Source organism: Pseudochaenichthys georgianus, chromosome 23 (assembly GCF_902827115.2).
Source record: "Pseudochaenichthys georgianus chromosome 23, fPseGeo1.2, whole genome shotgun sequence".
NCBI lineage: Eukaryota > Metazoa > Chordata > Actinopteri > Perciformes > Channichthyidae > Pseudochaenichthys > Pseudochaenichthys georgianus.
In genome coordinates, this window is record NC_047525.1 from 24279198 (window position 1) to 24295281 (window position 16084).

Here is a 16084-nt window from a genome sequence, read left to right on the forward strand (position 1 = left end):
AGACATGAAGAAGAGGGGACACATGTTGATGTAGAAGAGACATGAAGAAGAGGGGACACATGTTGATGTAGAAGAGACATGAAGAAGAGGGGACACATGTTGATGTAGAAGAGACATGAAGAAGAGGGGACACATGTTGATGTAGAAGAGACATGAAGAAGAGGGGACACATGTTGATGTAGAAGAGACATGAAGAAGAGGGGACACATGTTGATAAAAGACACAGGTGACCTTTAACCCTACCCCTCTGCTCCTCTCCTCCTGCAGCTGGACGACAGCAGCTCTGTGAGCAGCGGTCTGAGCGACACGTTGGACAACATCAGCACCGACGACCTGAACACAGCCCGCCTACTCCGCGGTCAGCTCGTCGACAGCGCAAGAGCAAAAGGGGCGCAGGTAAGACCACCTGGGACACTTCCCTGACGACGCTCGGTTACCTCCCACAGTCTTTGATTCAGAGTCGATGGATAAGGAAATGACCTCCAACTGTTTTGATATTTTATATAAAATAGTTTTATCGCAAGACGTCTCGAAAAATGCAGATTTCAGCCTCTCAGAAATTACTGCATTTCTATTTCTTATTTCACATTTCAGAACACCTGTATGACTTTATGTCGGTGCAGTAATCGTGATAATTCCCCAGAACCTTTGATGTAGAGATGCAACGATTAGTCGATGGACAGAGAAGTAATCTCCAACTGTTTTGATATTTTTATATAAAAGCGATTTATTGTTGACGGAATTTTTCTTGCACGAATTCTATAAAATGCAGATTTCAGCCTCTCAGAAGTTAAATGTTCTATTTCACATTTAAGTGGATATCTTTTGGGTGTTAGACATTAGAGACGATAATCCAGAAAGTCGTACAAATAAGATTTTAGGGTAAGCTCACTTCAGGTCCTTACGAAAAAAAAAAGTTCATATAAAGGAAAGGACGTGGCCTCTTTAGAGGGAGGGTGAAATGAAAGATACCTGGTTGCATTGTGGGAAATGTAGTGTTTAAGCTTGACCCTTCTGTTCAGATTTTAACCATTAGGTTTATAATTGCTTTCTTGAGCGCCGCTTTACTTCAAACCCGAACAGGGAGAAGTTTCCAAAGCAGTTATAGGAACTTGGATCTAGAAGACAGGACAACATTTAGTGCTATTAAAAGATTAAATTGTCAGATCGTCGTTTTTGAAATGCCTGTTTAGAATGAAGCCAAGGTGTGTTGTGTGTGTGTGTGTGTGTGTGTGTGTGTGTGTGTGTGTGTGTGTGTGTGTGTGTGTGTGTGTGTGTGTGTGTGGGTGTTGTGTGTGTGTGTGTGTGTGTGTGTGTGTGTGTGTGTGTGTGTGTGTGTGTGTGTGTGTGACTGAGGAAGAAATGAGTGCAGATTGAAGGCCACTGCTCACAGCTTCCACTCTGCCAAGTATCTCTGGCCCCTCAATACTCAACAGAACGGCTCTAAAGACACTTTGGTGTTGTTAGGGATACTGGCCATCTGTCAAGTGTGTGTGTGTGGTGTGTGTGTGTGTGTGTGTGGTGTGTGTGTGTGTGTGTGTGTGTTGTGTGGTGTGTGTGTGTGTGTGTGTGTTGTGTGTGTGTGTGTGTGTGTGTGTGTGTGTGTGTGTGTGTGTGTGTGTGTGTGTGTGTGTGATGTGTGTGTGTGTGTGTGTGTGTGTGTGTGTGTGTGTGTGTGTGTGTGTGTGTGTGGTGGGGACAGGAGGGGATCTGGAGCGTGGTTGATAGCAAAGATAGCTTCACATACAGACATGGAGGAAAGGATCATCAATGGAGGGATAATCAGGAATAACTACATACTAACTAAACCCAACAAACTGTCTCACAATATTGAATTATAAATAATTGTATTGATTTAAAATCTGACCATTTCTACTGTTTTCTGTAACTTTCTAAATCTATTCTATTCCGTTTTATCAGGTCTGTACAAATTACCAGAGCTCATACCGTTGTTAGTGTTTACTTCCTGTCTGTCTTCTTCTGTTGATTTCTCTGACTTCAATCAGTGGGCGTTTCTCAATGTCGAGGAATTTCAATTTCAAGCATCGAGTGCCGCCGAAGACTGTTCCAATGTCCAGCATACTTGGAGCCCGGCGTTCGTCGTAGCGAGAATCTCGAGGCTGCACATAGACTCCGCAGCCTTAAAATCCCCACAATGCTTTGCGCACGGACCAATTTCCCCAAATCTGTGGCGGACAATGTAAGGCGGGGCCTCTCATGTGACGCACACCTGCTCGCCTGTTCCACTCTTCGTTTTCCGAATGCCAGGAAGGACTCTTGCCTCGCTTCTGAAGCAAGTGACTCGGAAGACATGCCGTATGTGGGGACAGTTCGGCCATCATGAATCCAAAGTGTCCTGCTCTCCACACAAATATAAAAATGAATATCTAAAAGTATTCCACAGTGTTTTCTTACGGAGAAAATAGTATTGTATTGTATCTTCATGTGTATTTTCTCTGACTCCAACAGTCCCAGAAAGGCAGCAGATCGAAGCATGCCGAGCAGGAAGTGAGCAGCAGCTGGGCCGGAGCCGAAGACCTGAAGAAGGTGGAGGAGGAGCTGGAGGCGAGCATGGACGCCAGCGGAGGATCCTCTCGGTGGAAGGCTTCCTCCTCCTCCTCCTCGTCTTCCTCGTCCTCTCAAACCCAGGGCCAGCAGTACGAAGACGCCGAGCAGAAAGCCGCCGCGCTCGCCCAGATGTCCCAGACGGGCTCGTGGAGGAGGGGCATGACGGCCCAGGTGGGGATCACACCCCCCAGGACCAAGAGTAGCACTGCTGCTGCTCACAAAACACCAGGTAGGAGCTCAAGGTTCAAGGCTCAAGGCTCAAGGCTCAAGGCTCAAGGCTCAAGGTTCAAGGCTCAAGGCTCAAGGCTTTTGTTGTCATGTGTCCATTAGCTACAGTGTACACATGAATATCTTAGGTCGCAGGCTCCTCCAACAGTGCAACACAATAAAACAGATAAAATAGTGCAAGCAAAAATAGAATAGAATAGAAATAGAAAGTTGCTATGTAGAACTTAGAGGTACACTCAGCATGAAGGGTGCTTAAACGTGTCTTTGAAGGAAAAAGGGTGGGAAAGAATATGCAAAGAAAATGCCACAATCCCACAGATGTGTCCTCAACCTAATAAAGCTGTGTCTGATTCTGACAGGAAAAACGGACGATGCTAAGGCTTCAGAGAAGGGGAAGTCTCCTTCCAAGAGTTCGGCCGCCATCCAGCGCTCGCCCTCAGACGCTGGGAAGAGCAGTGGAGACGAAGGGAAGAAACCTCCCTCTGGAATCGGACGCCCAACCACCACCGCCTCCTTCGGATACAAGAAGATCCCCGTTCCTGCCGGTGCTCTGATAACCTCCAGTGGCGCCACGCTCTCCAGTGGGTCGGCCACGCTGGGGAAAGCTCCCAAATCATCCGCTGGCATCGGAAAAGGCCCCGTTATCGGCGGAGGGCGTAAAACCAGCCTGGATGGATCTCAGCCCGAGGATGAAAACGACGTTCTGCTCAGCTGTAGCGGATCAAAACTGAGCCTTCAGTACCGGTCGTTGCCCAGACCGGCCAAATCCTCCAGTTCTGTGTCGGCGGGGCGAGGCGGACATCGATCCAGCTCCACGAGCATCGACTCTAACGCCACTGGAAAGTCAGCAGCAGCGAATCAGGTAGAGAGGACAGACCTACACACACATCCTTTACTCAAGTAGAAGTACCGTGTTTAAAAATACTCTGGTAAACGTAGAAGTACTGACTAAACTTCTTTACTCAAGTAAAAGTAAAGAGGCTTTGAAATGTCCTTAAGTAAAAGAAGAAGTGAGAGTACAGGTATTTGGGTTCAACATGTAAGAAGTAGAAAGTACAGGTATTTGAGTTCAACATGTAAGAAGTAGAAAGTACAGGTATTTGAGTTCAACATGTGAGAAGTAGAAAGTACAGGTATTTGAGTTCAACATGTAAGAAGTAGAAAGTACAGGTATTTGAGTTCAACATGTGAGAAGTAGAAAGTACAGGTATTTGAGTTCAACATGTAAGAAGTAGAAAGTACAGGTATTTGAGTTCAACATGTGAGAAGTAGAAAGTACAGGTATTTGAGTTCAACATGTAAGAAGTAGAAAGTACAGGTATTTGAGTTCAACATGTGAGAAGTAGAAAGTACAGGTATTTGGGTTCAACATGTGAGAAGTAGAAAGTACAGGTATTTGAGTTCAACATGTGAGAAGTAGAAAGTACAGGTATTTGAGTTCAACATGTAAGAAGTAGAAAGTACAGGTATTTGGGTTCAACATGAGAGAAGTAGAAAGTACAGGTATTTGAGTTCAACATGTAAGAAGTAGAAAGTACAGGTATTTGTGTTCAACATGTAAGAAGTAAATGTAAAAAGTCGTCGTAGTAAAGTACTGATACCAGAAACATGTACTTAATTTGTACCCCACTACTTCCCACCTCTGTACACAGGCCAAACGAAGGGAAGGGAAAGTGACCTCGGAGAGATCGAGTCCCGTCACGATCAACCAGACGGACAAGGAGAAAGTGGGCGTGTCCGATCCGGACGCAGGACTGTCCCCTTGCCCAAAATCCAGCCCAACCGCAACCTCAACGAGCCAATCAGGACTCAGACAGCCGGGATCCAAGTACCCAGACATCGCTTCTCCTACTTTCCGCAGGTCAGACGCAAAACAATATGTATTAAGCATTTCTTTGTTGAAGATCTGCAGTGGTCACATGTTTGAATGCACCAAATGAGTTTTAAGACCCTATACATCAAGTTGTATCCCCTTTAGAGAAAGCTTGATTGATTTAACTTCAGCTGCTCTCACATTGATTCCTGGTATTGGTGATAAACCCCTGCACATGGAATATAGTCTTACCCTGAAGATGAAGTCGTGATGGCTTCTCGTTCTTGGCGTGCACATCCAGATTATCCGTGTTGATCAGAACCGACAGGAAACAGGATTTTTTTCTGCACTCCCTGACAAGCATGCGTTCTGCAGGCGTGACCGAACTTCCATCCCATCAAATCTGTCAAACCGACACGTTTTATCTGCATGTTTTCAGCTTCATTTCCCTCAAGATGTTTTGAATGTGACTGCTATGGCGTGATGTGAGTAGTGGGCTTTGTGAGTGTTAGAATTATGTTAGAAGAATCTCCCTCGTCAGCGTCTTGAGCTTCAACCTCAGGATCCATGTATTTAAGTAGTCATCACATACAGAGCATCAACTAGTTCCTGACTTTTTCTCAAAATTATGACTTTTTCTCAAAATCTCTAAATTCTGACTTTTTCTCAAAATTATGACTTTTTCTCAAAAATTTCACTTTTTCTCAAAAATTTCACTTTTCTCAAAATTCTATATTTTTCTCAAAATCCAAAAAATCTAACTTTTATCTCAAAATCCGGACTTTCTGAATATTTAAACATGTTAATAATAGTCCCCGGCTTGATCTTCAATCTCAGGATCCATGTATTTAAGTAGTCATCACATACAGAGCATCAACTAGTTCCTGACTTTTCTCAAAATTCTATATTTTTCTCAAAATTCTGACTTTTTTATGACTTTTTCTCAAAATTCTGACTTTCTCTCAAAAATTTCACTTTTTCTCAAAAATTTCACTTTTTCTCAAAATTTGGACTTTTTCTCAAAATTTTATATTTTTCTCAAAATCCAAAAAATCTAACTTTTTCTCAAAATCCGGACTTTTCTGAATATTTAAACATGTTAATAATCCCTGGTCCCCGGCTTGATCTTCAACCTCAGGATCCATGTATCTGTGATCCTCTCCAGAATGGAAGTAGTCACTACATACTAGTTCCTGAGCAGTGTCCTTCACTGGAAGAGGACACTCAGTATTTTCTAGTGAGCATGTGAGCGAGAGGAAACATGTGAGGTGCTTCAGAGTCACGGGGTTGAAACGGGCGAAGCTGTGAAAGCAGATGTGTCGATGCAAATTAGCGAGCTGAGATGAGTTGGCTTCGAGAGATAAATGTGTGTGGGAGGGAGAAGGTGTCAGGGGTCGGTTTGGAATGCGGCCATAAGATTCAATGCAGTAACACAACACCATATGTAGTTCACCTCAATGTAATGCACTTCCTCAAAGTACCACATTCTCACCTATCAACTTTCTTTTGAGCTTTTCTCTAAAACCTTTCCTCACCCTCTTCTCTATACTCCCTATCTCAGATTGTTTGGCAGAAGGTGTCAGGGGTCGGTTTGGAATGGGGCCTAAATGTCTGTTTTTCAATAAAGTGCACAGAACCTTGAGTTTGTTGATCCAATGCAGTAATAGATATAGGTAGGTAGGTAGGTAGGTAGGTAGGTAGGTAGGTAGGTAGGTAGGTAGGTAGGTAGGCGGGTAGGTAGGGTAGGTAGGTAGGTAGGTAGGTAGGTAGGTAGGTAGGTAGGTAGGTAGGTAGGTAGGTAGGAGGTAGGTAGGTGGGTGGGGGGGTGGGTGGGTGGATGGATGGATAGATTAGATGGGTAGGTAGGTAGGTAGGTAGGTAGGTAGGTAGGTAGGTAGGTAGGAGGTAGGTAGGTAGGTAGGTAGGTGGTAGGTAGGTAGGTAGGTAGGTAGATGGATAGATGGATAGATAGATGGATAGGTAGGTACTTTATTGATCCCAATTTGGGACATGTTTGCGTTGCAGCAGCATAAAAAACACATAATACAACATCATACTTAACCTCAATGTAATCCACTTCCTCAAAGTTCCAAATTCTCACCTATCAACTTTCTTTTGAGCTTTCTCTAAACTCCCTCCTCACCTCCTCTCTCGATACCCCTCCCCCAGATTGTTTGGCACCAAAGCCAGCAGCAAGGCCAGTTCTCCGGGCACCCCTGACTCTGGAAAGTGCCCGTCGGTGCTGGGGAGGCAGGGCAGTCTGGACTCGCCCTCCTCGGGGAGCCTGGGCAGCGCCGGGGGTCTCAGCGGAGGCAGCAGTCCGCTCTACGGGAAAACCCCCGATCTGTGCAGCGAGTCCCCCGCCTCCAGCCCCGCGTCCGGCCTCTCGCTGCCCTCCAACGCTCGGCCCTGGCCCACATGCGGCTCCTCGCAGGGCAGTAAGGACACTCTGAGCTGCCAGAGCATGAGCAGTCTGACGGCCAGCTCCATCGAGTCCATCGACCTGCCGCTGGGGCACAAGGTGGCTCGCACCGGCAGCGTCAAGTCCACCTTGTCCGAGGGGTGAGTAGCCGGGGAGAGGGTGTGTGGATCATTGTTTCATACCGTAAGACAGGGATGTCAAACTCAATTTCATCGCGGGCCACATCAGCATTATGGTTACACTCAAAGGGCCGGTTGTAACTTTAAGACTATATAAAAATACATATATAAATATATCATATATATAAAATAATGTATTATATTACATCATTGCCTCTGCATTGGATTATCATCGGATAGGGGAATAACTTCATAATTAACTACGTCTGAAAACGTCTTTTCAGTGCGTATGTCCCAAAATGATTTAAAAAGAAAAGCCAAATTCTGGAGAAAAAAGAAATAGAAGTGACATTTTGAAATAAAAATCTAATTCTGAGAAAAAGGGATTCTATGAAAAAATGCATATTTTGAAGAAAAAAAGGCAAATTCTGAGAAAAAAAGGCAAATTCTGAGAAAAATGTCATATTTGAGATGCATTGTGGGACATGTAGTTTATGGGCAACGTGCTTCTGTAGCATGTTACCGTATAATAAACATATTATATTCTTTGCAAGCTCTTGTGGGGCCACATAAAATGAAGCCGCGGGCCGAATGTGGCCCCCGGGCCTTGAGTTTGACACCCCTGCAGTAAGAGAACAGACATAAGGCAGAGGAGGCTTCTGGTTGACTAACGCTTTTACGACTCACTGGCCCGCCACGTTGCATTTCCCGTTTCACTTCGGGAAGTCCTGCGGTGGAAGAAGTGTTCAGATCACCACATGTCTACGGTGGAAATGTAACAACCAATGTGAATTAATTCAAACTAGTGTTTAGCTACATCTACTGTCTGCGGTGTTTCATTCACCGTAATGGATTCAAATGCTCAGTTAGGGAACATCGATTTTTTCCGATGCATTGTGGGATACTTAGGGCTTAATACGTCTGACATTTGGACAGCACTACAGAGTGGACTATATAGTGAGCAATGCGTGGTTTCAGACACAGACGTAATGTTCAATAACAGACTGTTGGTCCAAAACCATGCCGGAACAATTCCTACACAGTCCATTGAAAGTCTTTGTTCCAGGTTGTCCACGACCATATATATATCTTTCGAGTTGATATTTAAATTGGCCTGTGTTGTACATGTGTTGCATTAGACGTGCTGTTGTTGTGTTCATTGCTTATGTCTTTGTGTTTTTGAAATGTGACCAAAGTGTTTTTATGTCATCTAATCCACTCATGCTCTGTGTGTTGACAGCATGCCTCTTGACAGAAACACGCTCCCCAAAAAGGGACTGAGGTACAAAACATCTGCCTTTTTATTTACTCCATTACTCCGTCTCATTTGAAGTGTGCTTTTTATGTGGCTGTGTGTGGTGTGCTGTGGCTATAGGGTACTTTAAAGAGTCCTCTCCTGCTGATGTTCAGGTGTATATCAGTATGTAGTGTCTCTACTTTAAAGAGTCCTCTCCTGCTGATGTTCAGGTGCATATCAGTATGTAGTGTCTCTACTTTAAAGAGTCCTCTCCTGCTGATGTTCAGGTGTATATCAGTGTGTAGTGTCTCTACTTTAAAGAGTCCTCTCCTGCTGATGTTCAGGTGTATATCAGTATGTAGTGTCTCTACTTTAAAGAGTCCTCTCCTGCTGATGTTCAGGTGTATATCAGTATGTAGTGTCTCTACTTTAAAGAGTCCTCTCCTGCTGATGTTCAGGTGTATATCAGTATGTAGTGTCTCTACTTTAAAGAGTCCTCTCCTGCTGATGTTCAGGTGTATATCAGAATGTAGTGTCTCTACTTTAAAGAGTCCTCTCCTGCTGATGTTCAGGTGTATATCAGAATGTAGTGTCTCTACTTTAAAGAGTTCTCTCCTGCTGATGTTCAGGTGTATATCAGTATGTAGTGTCTCTACTTTAAAGAGTCCTCTCCTGCTGATATTCAGGTGTATATCAGTATGTAGTGTCTCTACTTTAAAGAGTCCTCTCCTGCTGATGTTCAGGTGTATATCAGTATGTAGTGTCTCTACTTTAAAGAGTCCTCTCCTGCTGATGTTCAGGTGTATATCAGTATGTTGTGTCTCTACTTTAAAGAGTCCTCTCCTGCTGATGTTCAGGTGTATATCAGTATGTAGTGTCTCTACTTTAAAGAGTCCTCTCCTGCTGATGTTCAGGTGTATATCAGTATGTTGTGTCTCTACTTTAAAGAGTCCTCTCCTGCTGATGTTCAGGTGTATATCAGTATGGAGAGTCTCTACTTTAAAGAGTCCTCTCCTGCTGATGTTCAGGTGTATATCAGTATGTAGTGTCTCTACTTTAAAGAGTTCTCTCCTGCTGATGTTCAGGTGTATATCAGTATGTATTGTCTCTACTTTAAAGAGTCCTCTCCTGCTGATGTTCAGGTGTATATCAGTATGTATTGTCTCTACTTTAAAGAGTCCTCTCCTGCTGTTGTTCAGGTGTATATCAGTATGTAGTGTCTCTACTTTAAAGAGTCCTCTCCTGCTGATGTTCAGGTGTATATCAGTATGTAGTGTCTCTACTTTAAAGAGTCCTCTCCTGCTGATGTTCAGGTGTATATCAGTACGTAGTGTCTCTACTTTAAAGAGTCCTCTCCTGCTGATGTTCAGGTGTATATCAGTATGTAGTGTCTCTACTTTAAAGAGTCCTCTCCTGCTGATGTTCAGGTGTATATCAGTATGTAGTGTCTCTACTTTAAAGAGTCCTCTCCTGCTGATGTTCAGGTGTATATCAGAATGTAGTGTCTCTACTTTAAAGAGTCCTCTCCTGCTGTTGTTCAGGTGTATATCAGTATGTAGTGTCTCTACTTTAAAGAGTCCTCTCCTGCTGATGTTCAGGTGTATATCAGTATGTAGTGTCTCTACTTTAAAGAGTCCTCTCCTGCTGATGTTCAGGTGTATATCAGTATGTAGTGTCTCTACTTTAAAGAGTCCTCTCCTGCTGATGTTCAGGTGTATATCAGTATGCAGTGTCTCTACTTTAAAGAGTCCTCTCCTGCTGATGTTCAGGTGTATATCAGTATGTAGTGTCTCTACTTTAAAGAGTCCTCTCCTGCTGATGTTCAGGTGTATATCAGTATGCAGTGTCTCTACTTTAAAGAGTCCTCTCCTGCTGATGTTCAGGTGTATATCAGAATGTAGTGTCTCTACGCTACGCCACATATTTTGCCTGGTCTTTAGATTTCTACAAGAGAAGCTTAGACTAGTAATAGCCTCATGTACTCAATGCTGCTGTGTCACACAAATCAAAACACTTTAAAGACGCCCAATCCCTGCAGGGCGGGGACACGAGTCACAGTTGTGAGGGACTAACGCAGGGTCAGACGTGAAAGGCGTAGTAATGGGAGAAATCGGCAAGCAAAGCAGCGCTGAAAAGGGACGTGTGCAAACCTAATTATGATCCTCAGAGGATTAAATATGGCCGATTGTCATGCCTGCGATAAGGAGGCCTTCTGCTGCTGAGCCACTTAGAGGGAGGAGATGAACAGCAGTGTGTGTGTGTGTGTGTGTGTGTGTGTGTGTGTGTGGTGTGTGTGTGTGTGTGTGTGTGTGTGTGTGTGTGTGTGTGTGTGTGTGTGTGTGTGTGTGTGTGTGTGTGTGTGTGTGTGTGTGTGTGTGTGTGTGTGTGTGTGTGTGTGTGTGTGTGTGTGTGTGCGCGTGCGTGTGTGTGTGGCTGCATGTTGTTTTTTGCCATCTGCTCACATCCTTTTATTTTGTAGCACTCATGCAGTACTTTAGTTAAATGTTGAGGTACGTGTACTTTACTTGAGTATTTCCATGTTATGCTACTGTGTACTTCTACTCCTCTACATGTATTTAATACCTTTAGTTACTTCACACCCTGCAGTCTACAAAGTACTTCAGACTAGCTGCACCTCCACCAGCTTTGAGAACACTTTCATGATCAATCATTATAAAACATATCATATATATTATTCTGAAATGGACCAATCTGCACAACGACTACTTTCACTGTCTTTCACTATATTTAGATGAGAATACTTTTCTACTTTCACTTGAGGAACATTTTGAATGCAGGACTTTTACTGTAACAGAGTATTCCTACACTCTGGTACTTTTACTTTTACTCAAGTACAAGATCTGAGTACTTCTACTTTACTCAAGAACAAGATCTGAGTACTTCTACTTTGACTCAAGTACAAGATCTGAGTACTTCTACTTTTACTCAAGTACAAGATCTGAGTACTTCTACTTTTACTCAAGCACAAGATCTGAGTACTTCTACTTTTACTCAAGTACAAGATCTGAGTACTTCTACTTTTACTCAAGTACAAGATCTGAGTACTTCTACTTTTACTCAAGAACAAGATCTGAGTACTTCTACTTTTACTCAAGAACAAGATATGAGTACTTCTACTTTTACTCAAGAACAAGATCTGAGTACTTCTACTTTTACTCAAGTACAAGATCTGAGTACTTCTACTTTTACTCAAGTACAAGATCTGAGTACTTCTACTTTTACTAAGTACAAGATCTGAGTACTTCTACTTTTACTCAAGTACAAGATATGAGTACTTCTACTTTTACTCAAGAACAAGATCTGAGTACTTCTACTTTTACTCAAGAACAAGATCTGAGTACTTCTAATTTTACTCAAGTACAAGATCTGAGTACTTCTACTTTTACTCGAGTACAAGATCTGAGTACTTCTACTTTTACTAAGTACAAGATCTGAGTACTTCTACTTTTACTCAAGTACAAGATATGAGTACTTCTACTTTTACTCAAGAACAAGATCTGAGTACTTCTACTTTTACTCAAGTACAAGATCTGAGTACTTCTACTTTTACTCAAGAACAAGATCTGAGTACTTCTACTTTTACTCGAGTACAAGAGTATTTCTCCCACCTCTTGTCATTTCATCCACATATTTCCATCATGTTTACACTTCCATATATCGCTGTTTGGATGATACTTACTTCCTGTGTGTGTGGCGTTCAGGTACCCTCCGTCCTCCAGGCAGACGTCCCATGAGGAGGGGAAGGAGTGGTTGAGGTCTCACTCCACAGGGGGGCTTCAGGACACCGGCAGCCAATCACCTCTGTCCCCTCCGGGAGCCTCGTGCACCACGGGGAGATACCACTACTCCAACCTGCGTACGTCTGTCAGACACAAGCTGTTTGTTGTGAAGGTCCCCTAGTATCCAAAAACATCCACTTCCTCATGAGGGGACACATGTCTCTTCTACATCAACATGTGTCCCCTCTTCTCCATGTCTCTTCTACATCAACATGTGTCCCCTCTTCCTCATGTCTCTTCTACATCAACATGTGTCCCCTCTTCTCCATGTCTCTTCTACATCAACATGTGTCCTCTCTTCTTCATGTCTCTTCTACATCAACACGTGTCCCCTCTTCTTCATGTCTCTTCTACATCAACATGTGTCCCCTCTTCCTCATGTCTCATCTACATCAACATGTGTCCTCTCTTCTTCATGTCTCTTCTACATCAACATGTGTCCCCTCTTCCTCATGTCTCATCTACATCAACATGTGTCCTCTCTTCTTCATGTCTCTTCTACATCAACACGTGTCCCCTCTTCTCCATGTCTCTTCTACATCAACATGTGTCCCCTCTTCTTCACGTCTCTTCTACATCAACATGTGTCCCCTCTTCTTCATGTCTCTTCTACATCAACATGTGTCCCCTCTTCTTCATGTCTCTTCTACATCAACATGTGTCCCCTCTTCTTCATGTCTCTTCTACATCAACATGTGTCCCCTCTTCTTCATGTCTCTTCTACATCAACATGTGTCCCCTCTTCTTCATGTCTCTTCTACATCAACACGTGTCCCCTCTTCTTCATGTCTCTTCTACATCAACATGTGTGCCCTCTTCTTCATGTCTCTTCTACATCAACATGTGTCCCCTCTTCTTCATGTCTCTTCTACATCAACATGTGTCCCCTCTTCTTCATGTCGTGGGAAGGGGCTCCTTATTTTCATCTAAAGTAACAGACAGAGAATCAGCACTTTGGAAACAGGGCTAAAACAGAGGGGATTATGGGTAATGCTGCAATGATCTGTTTGGTGTTTCAGCCAATCAGAGACAGGCTCTGGATATATCTGAGAGCTGTAGTATATAGATGAAGAACAGTATATTAGGGGGTCTTTAAAGGGTCTCCTATTGTACTATTTTTGGGCATAAAAAGTGGAATTTGAATAGTAGGTGGGCTTTAATTTCTCTCATTTCCCAAATTGGGATCAATAAAGTATCTTATCTGTGTGTGTCCCCCCCCCCCCCCCCCCCCAGTGAGTCCCACTAACAGCAGCCAGTACACGCTGCCCCCCCCCAGCAGCAGCATGAGTCGCTCCAACAGCATCCCGGCCCACGACTCCTTCGACCTGTACGGAGAGGACCACCCTCTGGGGGGCAGCAACACCTCTCTGGAGGACCGGCAGAGAGGCATCAGCCGCTCGGGGTCCTTCAGGGACAGCACGGACGAAGGTAACACACACTCCGACACACACACTCCGACACACACACTCTGACACACACACTCCGACACACACACTCCGACACACACACTCTGAAGGACCTGCGTACATTGAGACACAACTATCAATATGTACAAAACAGTCACTTCGATGTCTTTGGGAAATGTACCTTCGTGCGAGATTGTTTGGTCCCTCGTTAATCTCCGCGTTGTCTTTCAGTCCACGGCTCTTCGTTGTCTCTGGTCTCCAGCACGTCTTCGCTCTACTCTGCGGTGAGTCTCTCCACCGCTAAGCCCCAAATCAAATCCCACATCAGGGAGGATCAAACAGATATACACACACACTCACACTCACACACACACACACACACACACACACACACACACACACACACACACACACACACACACACACACACACACACACACACACACACCACAGCACCACACACACACACACACAAAAAAATAAACACACACAGGAAAAAAAAACGAGCAAAACAAGAGCAAACCAAACAAGACACAAAACACACAACACACACACCATCACACACACACGCGACACACACACGCACTACACAACTACATAAACACGTCAACATACAAACAATACAAAAAAACACACAAAACGAAAACAACAATCATACACACACACACATACACACACTCACTCACACACACACACTCACACACACGCACACGCGCACACCACACACTTCACCACACACCCAACGCGCGCACCACACTTCACACCACACACACACACTCACCAACACACACTCACACACACTTGCACACACACACACACACACACACACACACACACACAGTCCAAACCCATGTTGTATTTTCAGTGTACTGTCTCTGTCCTGCTCTGTAACTTGTCTCTTGATGCGATGCTGTTTCGTCTCGACTTAGTCACTCAATAAAATAAAAAATAACTCCCACACAAAACCAAAAGACCTGTAATGAATGTGTGATGACAAAGCGCTTTATCCAATTGAGTTCAAAAGTCTTCTGGCAGATCTCCTCATGCGCAGTATTGTAGTCAACTATTAGAAGATGCTTTATCGAACACATCGAGACAAATGTCTATTTTGTTTTATTAATATTTGCTTCTTTTTTGCAGACGGAGGAGAAAGCCCACTCAGAGGTAAGCATGGGGATGGTGTGTGTGTGTGTCCTAGTATTACTATACTTGTGGGGACCTACATCTGTTTACATAGTCACGTGTGGGGACTCGCCTCCCTTATGGGGACAAAATGGAGGTCCCCATGAGGGGGATCATTCATTTTAGGGTGAAGACTTGGTTAGGATTAGGGTAAGGTAGTGGCGGTTCTAGACCAGTTTGACTGGGGGGCCAGTTATTTTCTGAGGGGGGCCCAATAAATGCAGGACGAAAAAGAGAACTAGACAGAATGAAGTAATTGCGCCTAAGAAAACAATGCAATACAGTTATTACTATTTGTTTCAGTACACTTCAGATAGATCTTATAGTTATTACTGTTAGCTTCAGCTTAAGTTATAGTGAAATGTTTGCACTAACACCATATTTATATAAAAATAAAGGCAATGAACAGTTACATCTCTACTTTACATCAGGGTGTCTGCACAATCTCACATTACAGCAACAAAATCCTGAGTACCAGAAAATATACATTTAAAAAAAAATCTTTTCATTGTTAGGGGGCACTGGCCCCCCCTGCTCCCCCCCTAGAACCGCCCCTGGGGTAAGGTTTAGGCATGTGGTGGTTATGGTTAAGGTTAGAATAAGTCTCCAGGGTAAGTCTGACAGGTGCCATACTCGTGAATTTGAGCTTGCCGTCATCCTTTACTCGGGGCTTTATTGTTCTTAAGAGTGTTGGCAATGAGAATAAGAAACAATAAGGACGTTATTGGCATATTCTGGGGGATTCTTATATCCTAAAGGACAGGAAACGTGTCGTAAACCAGACGTCCTTTTGCAAAATCTGATTCTGACAGCCATTTTGAACTCATCTTGAGTGTGGTACTCTTACACTTTCTATGTTGGTAAATGAGCACATCTGGCACTGAGCGTGTGGATTACTTACCTAAGTGTTAATTTTATTTTTGTTTTACTCTTCTCTTTTCAATCAAGGGCCAAACAGTCCAAAATTCCACGGTAATCCCCCACACTCCCCCCGGTGTCTTCTCTCACTGCACATCACAGTTATCCACACGGAGCTTTTGAACGTCTCCTTCAGTCCTCTTCGGGAGGGTAAACTATATACCTGTTTCTCTCTTTATTTCAGCAAATCAGAAAGCTTCGCCGCGAGCTGGACACCTCTCAGGAGAAGGTGGCGACCCTGACGTCTCAGCTGTCTGCCAACGTGAGTTTATTTGAAATGCGTCCTCAAAACAGCCGGTTTATTAGCATAAAAACCTGCTGCTGGAAGCCGTGTGTGTGTGTGTGTGTGTGTGTGTGTGTGTGTGTGTGTGTGTGTGTGTGTGTGTGTGTG

At 43.9% G+C, this 16084-nt stretch overlaps 1 protein-coding gene across 1 annotated transcript in view; it reads left to right on the plus strand.

Annotated features, from left to right (window-relative positions):
• LOC117468424 (neuron navigator 3-like) overlaps window positions 1-16084 on the plus strand; it is a 28882-nt gene that overhangs the window by 12504 nt on the left and 294 nt on the right. Inside the window, exons 2-13 of the mRNA XM_071201788.1 lie at window positions 268-396; window positions 2470-2797; window positions 3156-3658; window positions 4449-4657; window positions 6779-7171; window positions 8391-8432; window positions 12110-12264; window positions 13421-13615; window positions 13825-13877; window positions 14734-14757; window positions 15724-15747; window positions 15878-15955. Coding sequence (XP_071057889.1) covers window positions 268-396; window positions 2470-2797; window positions 3156-3658; window positions 4449-4657; window positions 6779-7171; window positions 8391-8432; window positions 12110-12264; window positions 13421-13615; window positions 13825-13877; window positions 14734-14757; window positions 15724-15747; window positions 15878-15955 — 2133 coding nt within the window. The remainder of the gene's footprint in view (window positions 1-267; window positions 397-2469; window positions 2798-3155; window positions 3659-4448; window positions 4658-6778; window positions 7172-8390; window positions 8433-12109; window positions 12265-13420; window positions 13616-13824; window positions 13878-14733; window positions 14758-15723; window positions 15748-15877; window positions 15956-16084) is intronic.